General features: G+C 39.9%; 1 protein-coding gene across 3 annotated transcripts in view; it reads left to right on the plus strand.

Annotated features, from left to right (window-relative positions):
* Nucleotides 1-20,678, plus strand: part of Anp32e (acidic nuclear phosphoprotein 32 family member E) — a 32,948-nt gene extending 12,270 nt beyond the window's left edge. Inside the window, exons 1-7 of one of the 3 annotated variants that reach the window (XM_020155768.2) lie at nucleotides 7,430-7,824; nucleotides 10,704-10,853; nucleotides 11,317-11,439; nucleotides 13,086-13,251; nucleotides 14,360-14,544; nucleotides 17,271-17,325; nucleotides 18,340-20,678. In XM_020155768.2, coding sequence (XP_020011357.1) covers nucleotides 7,771-7,824; nucleotides 10,704-10,853; nucleotides 11,317-11,439; nucleotides 13,086-13,251; nucleotides 14,360-14,544; nucleotides 17,271-17,325; nucleotides 18,340-18,410 — 804 coding nt within the window. In that variant the 5' untranslated portion in view covers nucleotides 7,430-7,770 and the 3' untranslated portion in view covers nucleotides 18,411-20,678. Of the gene's footprint in view, nucleotides 1-7,429; nucleotides 7,825-8,498; nucleotides 8,631-10,703; nucleotides 10,854-11,316; nucleotides 11,440-13,085; nucleotides 13,252-14,359; nucleotides 14,545-17,270; nucleotides 17,326-18,339 lie in introns of those variants that run through there. The other 2 variants (XM_020155769.2, XM_074048208.1) reach the window with 2 other exon arrangements.
* The last annotated feature ends 528 nt before the right edge of the window (nucleotides 20,679-21,206 follow it).

The raw sequence follows: 21,206 nt of genomic DNA on the forward strand, positions 1-21,206 counted from the left end.
TGGGATGCTAAGGCAAGGAGATCATGAGTTCTAGACCAGCCTGGGCTTCAGGGTGAGACCCTATCTCAAAAATCCTAAAGATTTGTAGCTGTGGGTGTGGCTCAGGTGGTAGAGTACTTGCCTAGCAAGCTGAGACCCCAAGTTCAAACTCCAGGACTGCAAAAACAAAAACAAACAAAAAATGAAAGATACTTTTCACTTAGTTGCTCCTTGCTTAAAACAAACAAGCAAACAAAACACAACAGCAGCAAAGAAGGAGGAAGAGATCAGAATTAAGGAAGAAGCACTTCTGAACTAAAGTTCATTATTTTTACAGATTCCAGTTTTCTCCAGTTCTCTTATTGGTTGTCATCTCTTTGCTTACTTTCTTTGTCTTTTGTATTTAGGTTTTATCTGTCAAAGTCATTTCAGTAAGGTTTGGGATGAAATGGAAATTAAATTTTCCAATTTTAATCAGAAGTTATTTTTTGGAAGCTTTGTAGCTAGGTGTTGGTGGTTCACACCTGTAATCCTAGCTACTTGAGAGGCAGAGATTAGGAGGATCAAGGTTCAAGACCAGCCCTGGCAAATAGTTCATGAGACCCTATCTCAAAAATATCCAACATAAAACAGGGCTGGTAGAGTGGTTCAGTGGTACAGCACCTGCCTAACAAGCATGAGGCCCTGAGTTTATAACCCCAATACTGAAAAAAAAAAAAAAAAAGGTACTTTGTTACCAAAATTACAAATTTTTAGGCAACTATTTATCATCTGTGCTATTGGAGAAATATATAGTGATGCAGTAATTCTTAGAGTGAATAATCTTTAAATCATTTATATTTGATATTGCAATATGGCTTTATTTTCAGGAGTCTTAGTCTTCTAATTTTGTTTGTATTTGACTAATGACAAGACTAGTTTACACTCCTTTACTATACAGAGATGATAAAAAGTGGGAAAGATTAACCTGAAATTTACCAATTTTTGCAACTGTTTTACAGAATTTGGTTTTCACATGGCAATAATGGAGTTCACTATAATAATATGTAAACTTCCCTCTTTACTGTTTACTCATAGTCTATAGAGAAGAGAACCCAAGTTTAAGAAAGAATGGGACTGGGAAATGTAGGGTAGCTCAATCATTTTATTGCTTTCTTTCTTTTTCTTTTATTATTGTTTTCTTGATACCAATCAAAACCCTTTCTCAAAAAACTTTTTTTTCTCAAAAACTTTTGATAAATACCTTCAACTAAAGCTTAATATAATAATCAAGGTCACTTCTTAGTTATCTTGGAGTTTTTGTATCTCAACAAGAGGTTATATGAATCAAATACTTATTTGTTGCATTTGAGTATCAGTAGGAAGTAAGGGTGCTATTTTGGGGAGCAGAACATTCTTCACACTTATAAATTAAACTGAACTTTGATCAGAGAAACTGGATTTGAGATTCATCTTCACGAGTTGCTAATTATAGGACCTTGGGTACACCTCTTATTTTAGTTATCTTCTACTGCTATTGTTTAATTATCTATTGCTAAAAACCTTCTCAAAATGGAGTAGTTTAAAACATCAGCCATGGCATATTTTCTCACAATTCTGAAATTTGGACTGGGTGTGATAGAGTAGCCCATTTCTATTTTGGATAGTATTGGCTGGTGCAGCTAGACAAGGGCTGAAGGATCCAAAATGGCTTCATTTGTATGGCTGGTGGCTGCCTTGGGGTGGCTGGGCGATGTATGGCCCCTCTCTCCTTTCATAATCTCTCATTCCCCAGGGCCTCTCTATAATGAGAGATGTAGCCTTTCTCTCCAGTGGGATGACTGGAGTTCTTTATATGAGAACGAGCTTTCTAAAGCGCAAAACAGAAACTACCAGCTTCTTGAGGGCTAGGACCAGATCTGGCACAGTGTTATTTCTGTTACGTTCTACTGGTGAAGCAAATCAAAAGACTAGCCCAGATTCAGTGGAAGGAGAAATGGACTCTACCTCTTGGTGGGAGATGGCCATGTGCGCACAGGGATGGAAGAAGCTGTTGTCTTTGCTGACAACTTACCTTATTTAACTTCAATAAGGTTTAGTTTTTTCCTTTATAACTCACTTTAAATAGATAGATATAAATATGTAGACATATATCCCCTAACTTGAGGGCCCTGTACTGGTATAAAAACCTACCTTGCCTTGACAGGTGTTGACTTTGAAGGTTCCTGAAGGATATTAGCTTATCAAGCAACCAGAGTTGTTGGTGCTCTTTGAGTATGGATCACCTCTCCTGGAGCTAAGAGTGAGCTGTAGTGACCCTGGTTTTCTGGGACGTTTTTTTTCGGAAGTAAGGATGTGAACAGTTTCTGAACTTTGGTGAAAATTTCATTAGTTACACTGGCTTAGCTTTATCTTGTGACTGCAAATTAACTCGTTTAGAAAAGGAAGTTAGGAGGACTAGTAGTCTGCAGTTATCCTTAACTCCTACTTTATCATCTGTTCCCCAAGAAAGCATCAACCAAATTCTTTATTTCCTATTAGAAAGATGAATTTAAACTACTACGTGAGAGTTATTTAAGATTTAACCAGTTACTAAGCATGCCTTGATTATCCAGTTTGTGTACAGCACTGTGCCAAGTTCTGTGAGTTATGGTCAAAAAAGCCAAGTTACTGACTTGGTCTTTCTCCAAGAAATTCCAGTCTGGTTGGGAGGAACCAGAATTAAACAACATACACAAGATGTTGTAAGGTAGAAGAGGATAAATGCTAAATGACCAGAATATTTAGTAAGTGTTAGAAATGAAACAGGCATGGAAGAGGCAGGGAGATGACTCAGATGCTAGCACAGGTTTATTGTTTGGGAAGGAGCCCTGCGGAGGGGACCCCAGCAAGAGAGCTGGAGCCCACAGCTGCTGACCGACTGAAGTAGACATAGGGGAGTGGTCTGGAGGAGAAACTCTGCTGGGTGGGAAAATTCTTCTGGAGTGGAGTCAGCCATCTCTAGGGGAAGCTAAAGGAGATAAGTAGTAATTAGGTAGATAAGTTGCTCAGCTCCGGACCCCTTGGCGAGATGGTGGCTTGTCATTTCCTTGAGGCTAGATGTTGTTCTTTCAGTGGGTGGTAGGGAGTCAGTAAACTGCCTGCAAGGGTCGGGGGTCCAATCCTAAAGTGGCTTCTTTTTGTTCCCTTTAACAGTAAGAACTTGGAATTCATAGGAGGGAAAATAGCTTTAGTTAAGGATAAGCACAGCTAAAAAGGTTAAAATGACTACCACCTGTCATATCACAGAACAAAAAGGACTAGTGAGATTTGATCAGCAAAAAAAAAAAAAAAAAAGTGTGCTAGGGAGTTGTTCCAATTACTGTTGCTGCATCATAACCCTAAATTTAGACGCTTAAAGCATAATGATAATTTTATTATCTCTCATGGTTTCTGCGGCACAAGATTTTGGGAAGGGCTCAGCTGAGTGGTTCTCACTCAAGATCTCTTATGTGGCTGTGATCAGACAGTGGTGGCTGGAAGTGGAAAAGAGGGGGCCAGAGAAGCTGAGGGCTGGCTGGGCACAACTCATTCTCATCATGTAATATCAAGGATTGTCTATGTGATCTCTCCTATAGGTTGGTTTAGGTTTTCTCAGAGGGTATTTGAAGAGAGACACTGCCATGTATTGGGTTCTTCAGAAAGCAGACTCTGAGGTGGAAATGATTTTCAAGACATTTATTGCTGAGTGCTATTGGACTTGCGGAAGGGAGGAGAAAGAAGCAGGACTAAGCAGAGGGAGAAAGGCGATGCAGTCCTAACAAAGGCCTTAGCTGAATTAAGATGATGCTTCAGAATTTGTGTAAGTTTGGGCAAAATGGTATGCTGTGCTTTTATATGTCTGTGCTGATCAGTTACTGAATGTGGGCTTCTCCTAGAAGGAGGTTGTAACCTTGAGAAAGGGAATTTTTCTTTTTTCAGTACTGGGGCTTGAACTCAGGGCCTACACCTCGAGCTACTTAACCAAACTTTTTGTGATGGATTTCTTTCAAGATAAGGTCTCATGAATTATTAGCTCAGGCTGGCTTCCAACCATGATCCTCCTGATCTCTGCATACTGAGTAGCTAGGATTATAGACGTGAGCCACTGGTGCCTGGCAAGCAAGGCAGTTTTCTTCAGCCAAGGTAATCCCCTACAAAGGATGTGGGTCTGCTAGGATCATCTTTTAGCTGTACTCCCAGCTGCTAGCAGAACAATTCCCCCATTCCTGAAGGAAAATCTGGGTGGTGAATCCTAGTATAACACTAACAGGATCTGTGGCTTTTAGTAGAGGGACCCAGTCAGCCATCTTTCAAAGACCTGGCACAGAGGAAGTTAGGGAAATAAGTATCTCAATCTCATTTGTCCTCCTGACTTGTGATTTCCTACCAGGGCTAAACCATGGAAGCTGTAGGACTTGATGCAATCCCTGTGGGTTTTGGGTTACAGAAAATGGTGGAGAGAGTCTAGAGGGGCAAGGAAGACATTCAGTGGCTGGTGATGAGCTTAGTTTTTGAATGTTAAAGACATGTTGAGTTTAATAATATCCTGATGACTACTTATTGATAGATTAAAGGAGTCTTCTGATCTGCCCTCTCATTCATTCTATTTCTTCTCTTTCATCTATCTCCTGATTACTTAACCTCACTTTTCATTCTACCATTTAAACCCTGCTTAATTACTTCATCTTAGGACATGTTCTAGTTCATGAATTTGGCATTTCTCCTGACCATATTCCACTCCTTCACCCTTCATTTTAACTCCATGTGCCCATTTTATAGCCTGGTAATGTTTTTCATCCAATCACTTTCCAAACAGCTTTCTTTCTGTTTACTACCTGTGTGGACTCTCTTTTTCTGCCAGCATCTCATATATACTGTTTTGTTTTTTTGGGGGGCGGGGGATGGGTGGTGGGACTTGAGTCTAGGCTTTCACACATGCTAGCCAAGTGCTCTACCACTGAATTATACTCCCAGCCTTATACTGGCTTCCTGGCTAAAAGTAGAAAGGAGTAATTTCAAGATTATGAGGTAATATAGATGAGAGATGATAGGAGGATGAGGATAATGGGTGTGGGGAGGGATCACTTTGGTGGATCACTGTGCATTCTACAGCAACTATCTGGTGGTATAATGGCCTTTCCTCACATTCATTATTTGCAGCCCACTCTCCCATTTTGTGTGTGTTCCAATACAAAACTCTACTAATCATCTCTTCTATCTCTTCTTTGGCTCCTGTACATTTTTTTTCTTTTTTTCTACCTACTCTTCATTTTCCTTGATCACTTTGGTAGACAGTTTCTCTCTCTTTTTCCCCTTAACCATGATTTATTCTCCTTTGTCTTATAGTCTTATTATATATATTCCCTCTGGACATCTTTTTTTTTTTTTTTTTCTCATTGCCTCAACTATTACTTGCATTCGAATGACTCCCAAGTCTGAATTTTCTACCTTAGAGATTTTGTTCCAGACCTTGCAGTGGCAGGCAGGATCATGCTACGGTTGCATTCCCAGCTGGTACCAAAATGTTCTCCTTTCTTCTTCTTCTTCCTTCCCACCCCTTCCTCCCTCTTTTCCTCCCTTTTCTTTTGAGACAGGAGCTCATTGTATAACTCAGGCCGCCCTTAAATTCATTATGTAGCCCAGGCTGGTCTAGAATTTACAGTCTTCCTTCCTCAGCTCCAGAGTGCTGGGATTACAGATGTATGCCCAGCTCTTCCCTGGCTTTTTAACTTTTTCTTGGACTGTTCCTCAGTCCATTTTGGTTCAGTTTCTTTTTTCTTTTTTTTTTCGATACTGGGGTTTGAACTCAGGTTTTACACCTTGCACCACTCCACCAACCCTTTTTTGTGATGGGTTGTTTTTGAGGTAGGGTCTCACTAACTATTTGCCCTGGTTGGTTTCAAACTTTATCCTCCAGATCTCTGCCTCCTGAGTAGCTAGGATTACAGGTGTGAGCCACTGGTGCCCTGCTTGGTTCAGTTTTCATATCCTCCTGGCTTCCCTTAGCAATGTTAACATTAAAATAAACAAAATTAACTCTTCAAATGACCCACAGAGGTGTTATTTTAGTATTTATATTATTCATTATAAAATGAAAGCCATTTGTGTATCTGTTGGGGGCAGGGGAGGGGAGGAGCAAGGCATGGTGAAGAGTCTTGTTGGAGAGCCAGAGGTCTCTAGCCTGAGAAACTGGAGAAGCAACAATCAGTTCTGGGATGCATGGTACTAATTTACCCACTTTCTTCCCCAAATCATCTGGAATGGTGCGATGGGAATGTAACAGAATTTAAGCAAATCATTCTTATCCCACTCTTTTATTGACATGACTTTTTTTTTTTTTTTATTCATATGTGCATACAATGTTTGGGTCATTTCTCCCCCCTTTGACATGACTTTTAAAAACACATTTTAGCCACAGACACCCTTGGAAACTAGCCAAAGGGAAATCACAAAGGAGAGACATTGCTATGCCTTTCTGAGAATTAATGTCTGACTTTCATTAGGTCAGCATTGCTTTTCCTCCAAGGTTTCAGCGTTTTTAACCGGTAACAATTACATCTGTAACAATTTTAGGATAGTTTTATTTACTTTATTTTTTTTGCGGTACTGGGGTTTAAACTCAGGGCTTTCACCTTGAGCCACTCCACTAGCCCATTTTTGTGAAGGGTTTCTCGAGATAGGGGCTTGCCAACTATTTGCCCAAGCTGGCTTCGAACCGAGATCCTCCTGATCTCTGCCTCCTGAGTAGCTAGGATTACAGGCGTGAGCCACCGGCGTCTGGCAGGATAGTTTTATTTAAAGGTTTCCAATTTACATGCTTCACCCAACTTCTCTCAAAATCATTCAGTTGTTTCACGGTGTAAGTTAAAATACCATTTTTATCCCGGCTCCGGTTCTACACCACGGAATGCCGCCTCGGTGAGAAGCCCGTACCCAACAGGGCAGCGCCACGAAGGCATGCTTTTAATGTGAGGTGCACGTTGCTTACACCTCCACTGCAAGGCAGAGGTTGTGCTTTAAAACGGACCTTTGCTGTTGCGTGTCGTGTGCTGAATTACTAATCTCCCAACTTGGGCACGCAAGAATACCTTTTCTCTCTCTTTTAACACCAAAACCAGAAGAAAAAAACAAACCAAAGCAAAACCCAAACCAAAAACAAATCCAACGCACCCAAACCATCCCCGAACCTAGAGAAAGCGCGCCAACCACACAAAGAAAAGGAGGGGGGCTACTGGGATTCAAAAACATTTCGCCGGGACGTATACCTCCTTGAACCTATCGGAGTTAACTGCGCGCTTGGTGGTAGCCAATAGAGACAGAGTTTCTAGTCCAGGTCCTCCCTAAAGACTGACAGACATCCATCTAGCCCAATGGAATAGTGTGACGCTAAAGAATCAACCAATACATTCGGGAGGTGGGTGGAGTATAGGCCAGGGGGTTGGCGGTGCCGTGTCATGGAGGCTCAGTCTCTGAGCAGCCATTGAAGGGGAAGGAACTGCGGGTGTGTGTGTGTGTGTGTGTGTGTGGTGTGTGTGCGTGCGTGCGTGTGTGTGCGCGCGCGGGTGTGTGGACAAGGAGGTGGGGGCAGCCGAGTTAGAGTCCCAACTCCTTGGACTCCATTTGCTATTCTTTTCTTTCTCCCCCATACCTATTTGGTGGTAGTGGGCGTTTGTATTTGCGTTTCTTTTCATTCATTTCCAGGTCTTTAAAATTCTTTTTAGGGTTGGGGGTAGTGAGAAAGGCAGGAAAGGGGAAAGGAGGAGAGTAGTAGCAGAAGAGCAGGAGGTGGACATGGAGATGAAGAAGAGGATTAACCTGGAGTTAAGGAACAGAGCCCCGGAGGAGGTGAGATGACTCAGCCCACCACCCCGTCCCCTCCAGTTCTATATTCTGAGGACTGGATTTCTGGGGGTCCGGATGAGAATGGGGGGAGGGCCAATAAATTAATTCCCACCTGGGGTGGGGGTGGGAGGAAATGCTTTTATTCTAAGTTTTAAATCATTAAGACCTTCTACTTAAAATGGCGAAGGGCTTAAGTTTCTAGGGGCGTTTTTGTGTGTGCACGGGGGCTTAGCCCTGTTGGTTCCCGCGGAGCGGGGCGCCCGGGCCTGGCGGGGGCGGGAAGCGGGCGGCGGGGGCGCTGTGCAGCCGGGTTCCGCGCGATCTTGCCGGGGGGCCGGTGGCGTGGGCGCGACCCCCTGCCCACTCGCCCCGGCTGCAGCCATCGCCACCTGAGAAGTTCGTGCAACTTTTCTGCAGTGCTGCCAACTCGGGGTTTTGAGGAGGGGGGTGGGCGTCCGGGTGTCGAGGCCCTGGGGACATCCGATGTCGCGCCGGGCCCGGGCTGGGGTCGCCGGCGAGTCCCCGTGCCGCGCGCTCCGGCGGCGCCCACTCCCCCGGGAAGCGGCGCGCGCCGACCGCCACCGACGGAATCTGGGTCAGCGGCGCGTTCTCGGACCGCGGGCGAGTTTGGGGACTGGTGGCGGTGACCGGAGGTGGGGAGCGGGGCGTGAGGCGTCATCCGCTTCTTCCTCCCGCCGTGTAATGAGACTCGGCGTGTCGCGTGGTAGCTGCTGCCACTCCGAACCCGATCCCTGGAGACGGCTTCGCCAAACTCGGCCAACGGGCCGTAGTAGTTTTGCGCTTTAAACGTGGGTTCGGCGAAACTAAATGATGCGCTCGCGCGGCGGTCGCCGCAGTTAAAGAGTCGGGCTGGGAGGGGCCACACGAGGCGGGGTCGCGGTCAACTTTTCGGGGGTCGGGCGGGAGGAGGCGTTTCCGCCGTCGCCTCGCGGGCGCTTCCTCGGCTTCACCCCACACTCCCCGCCCCGGGGCGGAGGCCTCGGGGAACGCGGGCTTGGAGAGGGAGGGGGATACCCGTTTTCCTCGGGGAGTCCCTGCCGCGTGTGGGGTTCCCGTCTGTCCGATCGGCAGGTCCGAGAGCGCGGCCAGCGGGCACGGCGGCCCCAAAATCAGCTTAGGGTTGGCAAATGAGGGATGTATGTCTCACGCTGGGATCCGGCCTTGGCACCCCCGCAGGAGGATGGCTCGGGTGCTGTGTGCGCGGCGACCGGGGATCTTCTTGTGCTTTTCTTGCGCTGTTTACCTGAAACTGGCAGGGAGTGGGGAAGAGGAAACAGACATTGCCATCAAGGGTCATCCCAGAGAAAACTTGTTTTCTAGACCTCATTCTTAGGAGCTTCAAAAACAAACTACCCCCCCCGCCTCTAGCCTCCCCCCAAAAACCCCACCAAACTTTAAAAGCTGTTGCTCAGAAGCATGTGTTTAGAATACTTTTTTTTTTTTTTCTGTTTTGGGGGGGGTAAAATGGGCTTGCCTTCCTGCCTCCCCGCCATTCTTGTACTGTAGTAATTTCCTTGCCAGTTTTGGGGATTGCAGAACATTGCCTTTTTGCAGGCTCCCCCTTTCTCCAGTGTGGTGTAATTAACGGTCTCGTGTTTGTATAGACAATTTACAAAGCACTTTTCGAGTTTATTTACTTTTCTCCTTTGGACAGACTTGTAAGGTGGATTGTGTTGTTCTAGAATCCAAATTAGTAAACGGAGTCTCAGGCGATGAAGTGATTCACTCAAGTGGAAGAACTGGTTTTCTGGTATTAAATCTAGTACCCTTCTTGCCACTGAGCTAAAACTGGAAGACTTCAGTTGGGGCACAGCTTTGTCACATACTAATTATGTGACCTAAGGCAAGTCACTCTTGCTTTTTGGACCTTGGTTTCTCATCTCTAGTAGGCAGATCATGATGCCATCCCTGCTTACTGAAATAATTATGTCATAGTCATACTAGTAGAGAAGATGACATTCCTTGTGAGTTATTAGCTCATAAATGAACATTTTTTGGCTTGGGGATAGAAAGCCAAGGTGTCCTGCCTCCCCCATAAGATTAAATCCATTCAGGCAAGCACACCAGTAAGTTTGTTACTGTAACTCTGACCTAGTAGGGAATTCAGGCCCTCCTTCTCCTAAGAATGGGAAAAAGTGCACAAAAATGCTACCAGAGTGGCAAGGAGAAATAACATTTTTGTCAAGGATGTATTGTTCTGGGTGATATTGCTTGGCCTCATATAACACCCGAAAGCTGGGCTGTCCCAGAAGGAGCTTTCTAACATTTCCTCTTGAAGGGTTTTTTGATGGGATTTATCAACCAGAGATAAGGAGGTTTAAACCGAAAAAGTGATAAAGCGGTTTTCTCTCTTCCTACTTTTAATAGTAGTTCATTGGAATCTTTTCCCAGTGGTGCAGGTGTCCCCTCCCTGCATAAATGTGTGCCTGGATGTTGACTAGCATCCTCATCAGGGTCAGAAAACACATTTCACATGGGACGTTTTTCAAAGGCTTATTTTTTATGCCTCAGTGATTTGAAGCAGGCATTGAACTTGTCAGGCTTAGTTTAAATTTAAAAAAGACTGCTTGTAGTAATGACTAGATTGTATGTCAGTTTTAAGGGGGAAGTGAAAAGAATCTGTGTGCCAGGATTTTGTTTTGTTGTTCTTTGAGATGTGGTATTGCTATGTTGCCCAGGCTGGCTTTCAGCTCCAGGGCTCAAGTACTTCTTTTTCTTCAGCCTCCTGAGTAGGTGGAATTACAGGTACACAACACTGCACTCAGTTTAGGAGTTAGGTATTTTTAATATTCACTTTTCCCAAATGTCGAAATCCAGGTCTATTGCAAACTAAATAATCATTCATGTGTTCTCTCTTACAGGTGACAGAGTTAGTCCTTGATAATTGCCTGTGTGTCAACGGGGAAATTGAAGGCCTGAATGACACTTTTAAGGAACTAGAGTTTCTGAGTATGGCTAATGTGGAATTAAGTTCACTGGCCCGGCTTCCCAGCTTAAATAAGCTTCGAAAGGTAAGTCGGGATTTATTCCTATGTGTCATGATTTTAATGCCACAGGGTACTATATCTAGTTCTTGGTCACTGAAAGAACTATTCTGTCTTTTAATTAGGAATTTTTAAGTTTCTAGAGATAAGAATATAGTTATAGAATTGCTTTTAGAAATTTAAATTTATTAGTTGAATAGTTATATGACACATTTGGATTTAACATCTACTGAATGTTTTTCTCTGAATCATTAAATTCAAATGTAACACAACAGGAACCAAATCTGAGCTTCTAAGCCCATTATGGAGGGGGTCTAATACATAATTTGGCAAAGTAGATAGAAATTTGGAAATTAATGATTTGTAGTGATAGCCTCGTGAAGCCAGAGAGAAGGAAAAGTGTTTTTCTTCAAATTGGTACACTTTTAAAATGTTGGCGCTGTCTTAAACCTTCATCATTCTTTGTTTTCTTCCCATGTTGATTATTTAGTTGGAACTTAGTGACAATATAATTTCTGGAGGCTTGGAAGTTCTGGCAGAAAAATGTCCAAATCTCACCTACCTCAATTTAAGTGGAAACAAAATCAAAGATCTCAGTACAGTAGAGGCTCTGGTAAGCAGAAACATTTCATCTCCAGAATTGCTTTTTGTTGGTCAAATGTTCTGAGATTTGTTTTCTTTTATTAATTTCTATTTAGCTCTTGAAACTTCTGAATTTCTTCTATGTACCCATCTAGACAATTATTGCTGTGCTTTTCTTTAGAGTAAAATATCAAGCTTGATATGGAATCCCAGCTGCTGGGCAAGTTTGAGTCACCCTACGTTGGCACACAGACCTTGTCTTTAAAAAAAAAAAAAGAAAAAAAAAAAAAGAATTTTTGAATCTGAGAAATTAATTTCATTATCAGCTTCATGAGTTGACTGTTTTTAAATTTCCAGTATTTTCTTAGCTTCTGTTGTTTTTCTTCTTAATTTTGGCTTATTTTATTATTCATCCCCTTATTTCCTGGTGTGTGAGAAGGAAAGGACAATTAGACAAAACTCTGAAAATTGTTGCTCTAGTGTTTTATTTATTTACTTATTTTTTTGTGGGACTGGGGTTTAAATTCAGGCTTCGTGCTTGCAAAGCAGGCACTCCACCACTTGAGCCACACCTCCAATGCATTTTGCTCTGTTTATTTTGGAGATGGAGTCTCTTGAGCTATTTGCCCAGACTGGCCTTGAACCTTGATCCTCCTTATCTTAGCATCCTAAATAGCTAGGATTACAGGGTGTCCAGGTGTTGCTTTCCTATTTTAAAGAAAAGATTGGGATAGGTTTGCACCTAGCACTCAGGATGCTGAAGCAGCCTGGGCTACCTAGTGAGACCCCTTCTCAGCAATAACAACAACAACAAAAAAGACTGGGAGGAAGTTGAAGTTGTTGAAAATAAACTTGCATGTGGATTTAAATTGATCATGATAGTGTTGTTGCCTTGCTTTTGTTTTTTGTTTTTTGGTGGTACTGGGGATTGAACCCAGAGCTTCATGCATGCTGGGCGAACACTCAACCTTTGAGTTATATCCCCAGCCTCCTGGCTTCTTGATCAAGGCACTGTTGATCCTCCTGGCACAATCTCTTGAATGCTGGGATTACAGGCATGTACTACCATGCCCAGTTTTTTTTTGCATATTTATGCCCAGATTCAGTCAACAAAAATGTGCTGGGTGCCTGTTAGAAATTAGGCACTAAGATAGATGCTGGAGATGTAACAGTGAGCAGAACAATATTACTACTCTTGTGGAGTTTACATGTCAAGGGCTAATTAAGAGAGTTGGTGCTGGGTGCTGGTGGCTCATGCCTATAATCCTCGCTGCTCAGGAGGCAGAGATCAGGAGGATCGTGGTTCGAAGTCAGCCTGGACAAATAGTTCGAGAGACCCTATCTTGAAAATATCCATCACAAAAGCAGGCTGGTGGAGTGGCTGAAGGTGTAGGCCCTGAGTTTAAGCCCCAGCACTGCTAAATAAATAAAAGGGCTGGTGAATGGCTGAAGTGGTAAGAGTGCCTGTCTAGCTAGCATGAAGCTTTGAATTGCCCTCCCCCTCCAAAAAAAGAAAAGGAGAGAAAGAGAGAGAAATGGCTATATTTGATAAAATAACTCTTATAAAAGTCTAAAAATTATTCTCCTAATTTCAAGTATGTTTTCTACATCATGAATTGAAAAGAAATAACATGGTATTTTAAGTACTGACAGTAAACTTTAACTTTACTTTTCTAGCAAAATCTTAAAAATTTGAAAAGTCTTGACTTGTTTAACTGTGAGATCACAAACCTGGAAGATTACAGAGAAAGTATTTTTGAACTGCTGCAGCAAATCACATACTTAGATGGATTTGATCAAGAGGATAACGAAGCACCAGACTCGGAAGAGGAGGATGACGAGGGTAATCATTCTTAAAACTCATAACTTTGTATAACTGTGTATAGCCTCCATGCTAGCCATGCAGATTAGATTGGGTCTGGGATTTTGGTATGAGGAAAATAAAAAACATAAGGTATTAGGAAGATGAGCAAAATTTAAAAACCCATGGCTCTCGCCTGCATCTCGTCTTTGAGATTTCTAATTGTTTCAAGGAATTTAATGATTGCTGTAATAGGAAGCTCCATGAAATTTTACATCTGTGTCAGTTTGTGCAACTACTACTCAGTAATAGTGGCAACTTCCTGAATAGTACTTTTTTTTTTTAAAAAAAAAAACGTTCATAGTAGCATTATTCATCAAAGCTTAAGAGTGGAAGTAATTCAAGTGTCTTATGAGTGGATTTTAAAAATGTGATTAGCCATACAATATAGTTTTATTTTGCCATAAAAGTGAATGAGGTACTAATACATGCTATATGAGTTTCTTTTCTAAGTTATGAAAAATATCCTAGAATTACAGTGAATATACATTTTTAGATAAATGGGAGATTAACATCAGATGTCAGAATAGCTGTTGTTAGTAATAGGGCACTGCTTGTTAATATTGGTGAAAAGTTTTTACTGTTAAAAGAAATCTGATGGGTAAACAGTGTTATATAATGATAGAATGATGGACAAGCAGGTTTTGAAGTGTCTATGATGTAAAGCCAACTTTAGTGCATATAATGTTTGATAAAAATCTATACATTGGATAGATACAGTATTTACAAACCATACTTTCCAAGTAATAAATATGAATGCTATAAAATGGGGACCTTAAAAAAAAAAACCCACACTTTGACATACTTTCTACCCGTTGGCTTAATTTAAGAGTTTGAAGTGGGCTGGCAGAGTGGCTCAAGTGGTAGAACGCCTGCCTAGCAAGTATGAGATCCTAAGTTTAAACCCCAGTACCACCAAAAAAAATAAGTAAATAATAAAATAAAATGGAGATATCAGCTGGTGTGGTGGTTTGTGCCTGTAGTCCCAGCTACAAAGAGTTTGAAGTGACTGGCAAGGGTAAAAAGGGCCAATATGCTATCAAGAGACATTTGCCCAGTCATTTGCTCATCTCTTAAAATATTTTTAAAGATGGAGATGAAGATGATGAAGATGAGGAGGAAGATGAAGCTGGTCCACCTGAAGGGTATGAGGAGGAGGAGGAGGAGGAGGAAGAGGAGGAGGAAGAGGATGAGGATGAAGATGAGGCAGGCTCAGAATTGGGAGAGGGAGAAGAGGAAGTGAGCCTCTCCTACTTAATGAAAGAAGAAATTCAGGTGAATAGATACTTCATGTTTTCACCAAAAATTAATTATGTATAGGGCTACTGTAATAAGTGAGTTGTGTAGAAATCTGTGTTATTTCTTACAAACCCACATGTATCTGTCTGCCTGTCTTTTCTCTGTTGTCTCCTACCCCATCCTGTATCCGGATTACCATAAGCACCTACTGATTTTCATCTCCTAGATACCTTCCAGATATCTTTCTGCCCTAGAAGCATGATGTGGTGAAAACATTTTACAAATCTTTGATCCTCGGTTTCTGCCTTTATACAAGTGAGATTACACCAACTTTACAGGATTGTTTTTAGGATTTAACAAGATAATATATGTAAAGTAGCTAGTCCCTGGCACATTGTAGACACTCAGGAAAACTTAAGCTTCTTTCCTCTAATTACCTCTTGCTTTATACTCTTGTAGTAGCTTTCTGAATGGTTTTTCTGAATACAGCGTCACCACGAAGGAATAGCCTCTGCAGTGTTGTGTGTAGTCAGTCTAATGCAAAGATGATAGTTCTAACCTTGAGACCCTTTAATGTTTCTCTATTGCCACCAAAGCATACAACACCCTTCATTATGTAGATGGCCTGTGATTTCTTTCCTTAGCCTCATCTCCCCTAGTAACAAATTAAGTGTCACAACAAGCTATTACTTGCTTATGTCTGCATATGTGCCGTTCACTCTTATCTGAAATGACTTTCTTCTTATGCTCCCTGATGGACTTTATTTTTGCTTGTGTCGAGGTAAACATAAATACAGTGACACACATAAAGTGCACTAATTCTGTGTACATCCCTGTGAAGTTTTACATACGTGTATACTTGTGCAACCACAACCCAAATTGTACCTTGTATAAATTCTCGTCCTTATAAAACTCAGTTTTGGAGTTACTTCATTATTGAAGTGTTCTATAATTTTTCTTAGGCAATCCCTCCTTTACACTTCAATTAGGTATTGCTTGTATACATGCTTTCGTAAAACTTGTTTGGCCACTTTCTATGAACTGGTAAACTTCTTATGGAGGACACACTCATCTTTGCTTATTAGCATCTAATACATTGACTGGCACATGGAGTAAATGATCTTTGGCCCCTGAGAATCAGTCAATCCATCTTGTCTGTCTGTCTGTCTGTCAGTCAATCAATCAATGGTACTGGGGTTTGAACTCAGGGCCTTGTGCTTTGCTTGGAAAGTACTCTGCTACTTGTGCCATGCCTTCAGCCCTGGAGTTCAGAGATGCTGTTTTCTCCTAATGTTATATTAAGGTTTATTTTCATAATTTAAGATAAGTTTTTATTAAAAACATCTTTTAGGGCCTGGGGCTATAGCTCAGTAGTAGAATGCTTGCTTAAGGCCCTGGGTTCAGTCCTCAATACCACTGAAAAAAACCCCCAAATCTCTTATGTAGATTAAATATTGTTAGTATTATTTGTTCTGTTAATTACTTTTACATTGGTTAGGTAGATAATTTCTGATATTATTTTAAATATGAAACTAGTGTGGAAAAATAAGGACATTTGTTTGGGGTCTTAGTGAGTTAGGAACTATATAACAATAAACAACTTTTAAGTATTTTAAATGTTCATAGAAAAAGTCAGCTAGTTTACATCAACATAGAAATTGAGTGTTTCTCCCCTAAGTTTTTATTTATTTGGCAAAATAAGGATCTGTGTTCTTTTGCATTTAGCCTTTTATTTTCTCTGCCAATAATTCCTTAAGTCTAAGTAATATTAATTTAAAAGTTACTTTCAGTCTACTGCAAATTGGTTTATCATTAGGTTTATCATTCCATCAAGTATTGGGAAATATTAACCAAAACTGACATGGCCAAGTATAGAGCAAAAATGTCTATGATAATGCAAACAAAATTAAGTCATTGTAGGGTTGTCTGGGACCAGAAGTTTTCATTCTAGATAAGATAATTTGGATGTTCAATATGGAGTCTTGTTTTTAGAAACTAAGTGCCAGGGAAGCTTCAGAGACTATTGAGATTTAAAACAAGAAATTAGAAGGAAATAGAAAGCACATTTGATTAGCTATTTTATTACAGTTTTTTTGATACAAAGTTTCACTTTGTAGCTTAGGCTAGCCTAGAACTTGTGCTCTTCCTGCTTTAACTTCCTAAATACTGGGATTATAGTGAATTAATATGTATAAAGAAGGTAGAGATCAGGAGGATCACAGTTTGAAGCCAGCCTAGGCAAGTAGTTAGTGAGATACTATCTTGAAAATACCCAACACAACAAAGGTCTGATGGAGTTGCCTGCCTAGCAAGTGTGAAACCTTGAGTTCAACCCCCAAGTACCACAAAAAAGAAAAAGAGTAGTCAAAAGTTGCTTTGCGGGTATGGCAGCTAGTAGACTATGTGACTATTTAAATTAACTAAATTAAAAATTCAAAACCTCATTTGCACTGGTTACATTTCAAATGCTCAGTAGCCATGTGTGGCAGTGGTTACTATATTGCACAACACAGATATAGAACATTTCCATTGTTGCAGAAAGTTCTTGTTAAACAGTGGTGGTCTAAATAAAGCATAATTTAGGTTTTGTAAAGAAACTAGATACTTATTAGTTTTCTTTTTTTTAAAGACATACAAGGTAGGCAGAGGTTGTGGGTGTCAGACACAGAGTAACTAGTTTCTTTGCCTTGTTGGGATGTATTAAAATAAGCAGTGAAAAGTCTGTCATGGTTTGTTCTCATACTGAATATTTGAATTTCAAGGATGAAGAAGACGATGATGACTATGTTGAAGAAGGGGAAGAAGAGGAGGAAGATGGTGAGTTATTAGCTATAAACAAATTCTGAAATTAAAGGTACAGAAACATTTCATGGACTTTAAGGAATGAAAGTTTTTTTTTTTTGAACTTGGGGCCTACACCTTTGAGCCACTCCACCAGCCCTGTTTTTGTGATGGATTGTTTTTCAATATAGGATCTCGAGAACTATTTGCCAGGGCTGGTTTCAAACTGAGATTCTCCTGATCTCTGCCTCTGAGGAGACAGGATTATAGGCATGAGCCACCAGCTCCTGGCTAAGGTAAAAGTTTGGAAAGAGTAATTTTCTCAGGGGATTTGTTAATTCCATTAAAAAAGAAAAACAGTTTATAACATGTATTTTAAAAACTAATGAAGGCCAAGCTCTGCTGTATCCCCAGCACTTTGGAAGCTGAGGAAGGAGGATTGTAAGTTTGAGGCCAGTTTGGGCTACCCTGCCTCAAAAAACCAAAAGTAACAATAAGAAAACAAAAACAAAACAAATCTAAAACAGGGATGAGGAGATAGTGATCTCAGTAAATTGAGCTTAATTTACTGTGTTTTAGGATCTCATTTGGAGAGGGTAAATCCTCATATGTAAGAGAGGTACATTTTAATGCTAGATAATGCTCTGCAGATTTGCTTGTTGGTACTCTTTACCTAGGTATCTCAAAATTATTATTTAACTTTGCTAAGCATTCCATCTATGTCAAGCTGTTTCTTCACCTGTACTTCATGATTTAGCCACAAGGGTGCATAGCAAACTCATTATTTATGGAGCTCTTTTTTTTTTGGGTGGTACTGGGGTTTGAACTCTGAGCCTCATGCTTGCTAGGCAGGTGCTCTACCACTTGAGCCACTCCACCAACCTATTTGTGGATTTAAACACTGTATTTAAACACTGTGTTTATACACTGAAATGGAAATAAATTTCAGAATGAAAATTTAACCTCTAATTTTTCACTAGATTCATAACTTTGTAACTTAACTGATACTCATTTGTTTTAAGTGTTTTACACATTTTTTTACTTTTTCAGAAGAAGAAGGTCTTCGGGGAGAGAAGAGAAAACGAGATGCTGAAGATGATGGAGAAGAAGAAGATGATTAGATCATTCTAAGATCAAATTCCCTAGTGGTCCTGGGTGTGCAATAGAGTGATCACATCTTCTTTGTTTCTTCATGTACGATAGCTATCCCTACCAGAAGATAATGTGTAACTTTTTATAGGAAAAGTGTGGTTTTACTATTTTTGCCTTATCATTCCAATTAAGATTTACTAGTTTGTTAATGATCATATTGTATGTAGAGAAAAATTTTCATTAATCTCCCATTGTGAAATTCTCTAGCAATGTATTTGGGATCTTAATTTTTCTAATTCAAGCTCACTGTATTAGACATATTTAGCCCTAAATTAAAACATAATTGCTTTTACACAGGTATAGTTTGGTGCATTTCATTCATAAGGTTTTAAAGTTATTTATAAATTAAGTGAAAGTCAGCTGCAATATGAAAAGACAATAGCCTCTTGAATGATAAGCTGATTATTTTTTTAGAGGTGATTCAGAGATCTTTGAAGACAATGAATTTTTTTTCTTTTTTTTGGCTAAGGGTATTTGGCAGCTTTTTTTTTTTTTGAGTAAGTTGGGAAGTAGAAGGCAGAATAATAAGGAGTCTATTCAGCAGTATAGTTCATGCATTTGGGGGGGGGGTTTATTCAGTAATATAATTCATGAGTTTTACGGTGACTGATAAGATTTTGCTTATACTATGTCTAGAGACATATAGGTAAGCCTTTTCTTCAGGCAGCAGATCATGACATGCCATGGGTGGTTTATCTTGTTTTAGGTGTGCATTCTTTCTTCTCAGCAATTTTTAATGATAACTACCCCTCTTGTTTCATTCTCTTCCCTCTATTCCAAAAGAAAGTTGGGATATCCAGAAAACCTTTAGTTTTATATCTCAGCTACCTTTTTAGACCTGTCTGGGTTTTAAACAAGCAAATTGAAAGAAATGGAATATTTTCTGAAATACGAATATTATCTGATAGTTTTATGCAACAAGCTCTGCTTACTGTAAGTCTTTCTTGGTTGCCAACATGGAAGATCATATTAGTAGGAAAAAGAAAACCAGGGAAGGCTTTTGGAAGTGGCATTAACATTTTTAAAAAGTGGGATTGCCTGTTCATAATGAGATGGTCAGGTCAGATTTTTAAGTTGGTTTCCCAAATGATTTGGACACCAGCCCTGTGAAGTGTTTATGATGTCTTTATTAGAACTATTGGACCCTGTAGATTTTCTTCTGTAGTTTTAACGCATACCAAATAGAGCATTTAATTGGACTATGGTAAGCAGGTGGAAGAATATTTGAAACTAAGTCAATATTAAGATTGAGATTTATTTTCAAGCGGATGTCCACTAAAAATAGAAAAATATTTGGGATAAGTGTGAGTGTGTGCTTCCTTCTGTATAGTTGCTTAATAAAATATGAGAGTGAATAAGTACATCTCCTTTTTAGTCATGGAGGCTCCATGTTCAAGGCAATCTTGGCCACCTATAATATTTTCCCTTTGTTTTGCATATTTGTAAATTTTAAAAAATAATCAGGAAATTAATTGAAGTTATGTTTTTGTACTAGGACACACTTACTGAGTATAGTACTGCTGTTGCTTCTTTTTTAGTTTAAGATGTATGACTTGGTGATTTTGGCAGTACAGGGGTTTGAATTTTTGAGGCCTGCTATATGACTTGATGTTTTAGAATAAAACTAAGTTGTTTGTGGAGAAATCAAGAGCATTGTACAACTGACTGAAATAAAACATAGGATAAATTTAGTGGTGAGGTGGATTGGACTCTCCAAAAGAGAAATTTTAACAATTGAAATGTTTTGCTCCCTGAGAATTCTCATTGCTCACCCTACTGATTATAAAATGCTTATTTTTAAAATGAAATCTATGTATTGATTTTCTTATCAGTCATCTTATTGTGCAATCAAAATTAGAGTTCTTTGGTTCCAAAACAACACAGCCTCCATAGAAGTTTTAAGATTTACTTAGCTTTGTGGGTGGTATTTTCATGCAAATAAGTGAGGGTGGGTTTTATATTTTGTAGAAGTTTTGGGTCCTGTTTTAATGCTCTTTGTATGGCAGTATGTATATAGTGTGTTAAATTCCTCAAGAATCTCTCCTTAAAAATTTTGAAGTTAATACCTTTGTGCAACTGTGTTTTGAATAAAGCCATGACAGTGTTAAAAACAAAAAAATGCAGTACTCCTGATCATTCTTTTATTGTTTCTGACTATTCTGTTTTTTGTGACTGCTGTAACTTAAAAGTTTTTGAAACTGAATTGCTTCAAATAAATTGAAGATTTGTTATAATAATTAGTTTCAGTGTCTGACATTTTACTTTTTCAGTAATACCATTGGCAGCTTTGAAGTTTTTTTTTTTTTTTTTTTTTTTAAATATGCTTGAAAGTTATTAATACTCTTGGGGATTTGTTTGTTTTGTTTTTTGAGATGGTCTTGCTGGCTTAGTTTGGCGTCATACTAGATATGTACTTCAGGCTGGCCTCAAACTCTTGATCTTCTTGCCTCAGCTCCTGGAGTGCTGGGATTATAGGAGTATTGGGATTAGGGTCATATCCACCATACCCAGCTCCAGTTTAAACTCTTGGATGTGATATGAACTATCATATCCTCATCTTTATTAACATTTTTTTCCCAAGGAGCAGAAAAAAAAAATTCTGGATTACCTTAATTTTCCTTTGGAGTTGCAAATTTAGCAGGTATTTACTACCTATAGTTGAAGTAACATCTCTACAGTAATGATAAAACTGTACATTAGGATTTCTAAAATGAGTCCCAACTCCATTAAGATGATATGTTTATCTTCAGAATCTTTTGATAATT

The sequence above is a fragment of the Castor canadensis genome, chromosome 11 (genome assembly GCF_047511655.1).
Source record: "Castor canadensis chromosome 11, mCasCan1.hap1v2, whole genome shotgun sequence".
NCBI lineage: Eukaryota > Metazoa > Chordata > Mammalia > Rodentia > Castoridae > Castor > Castor canadensis.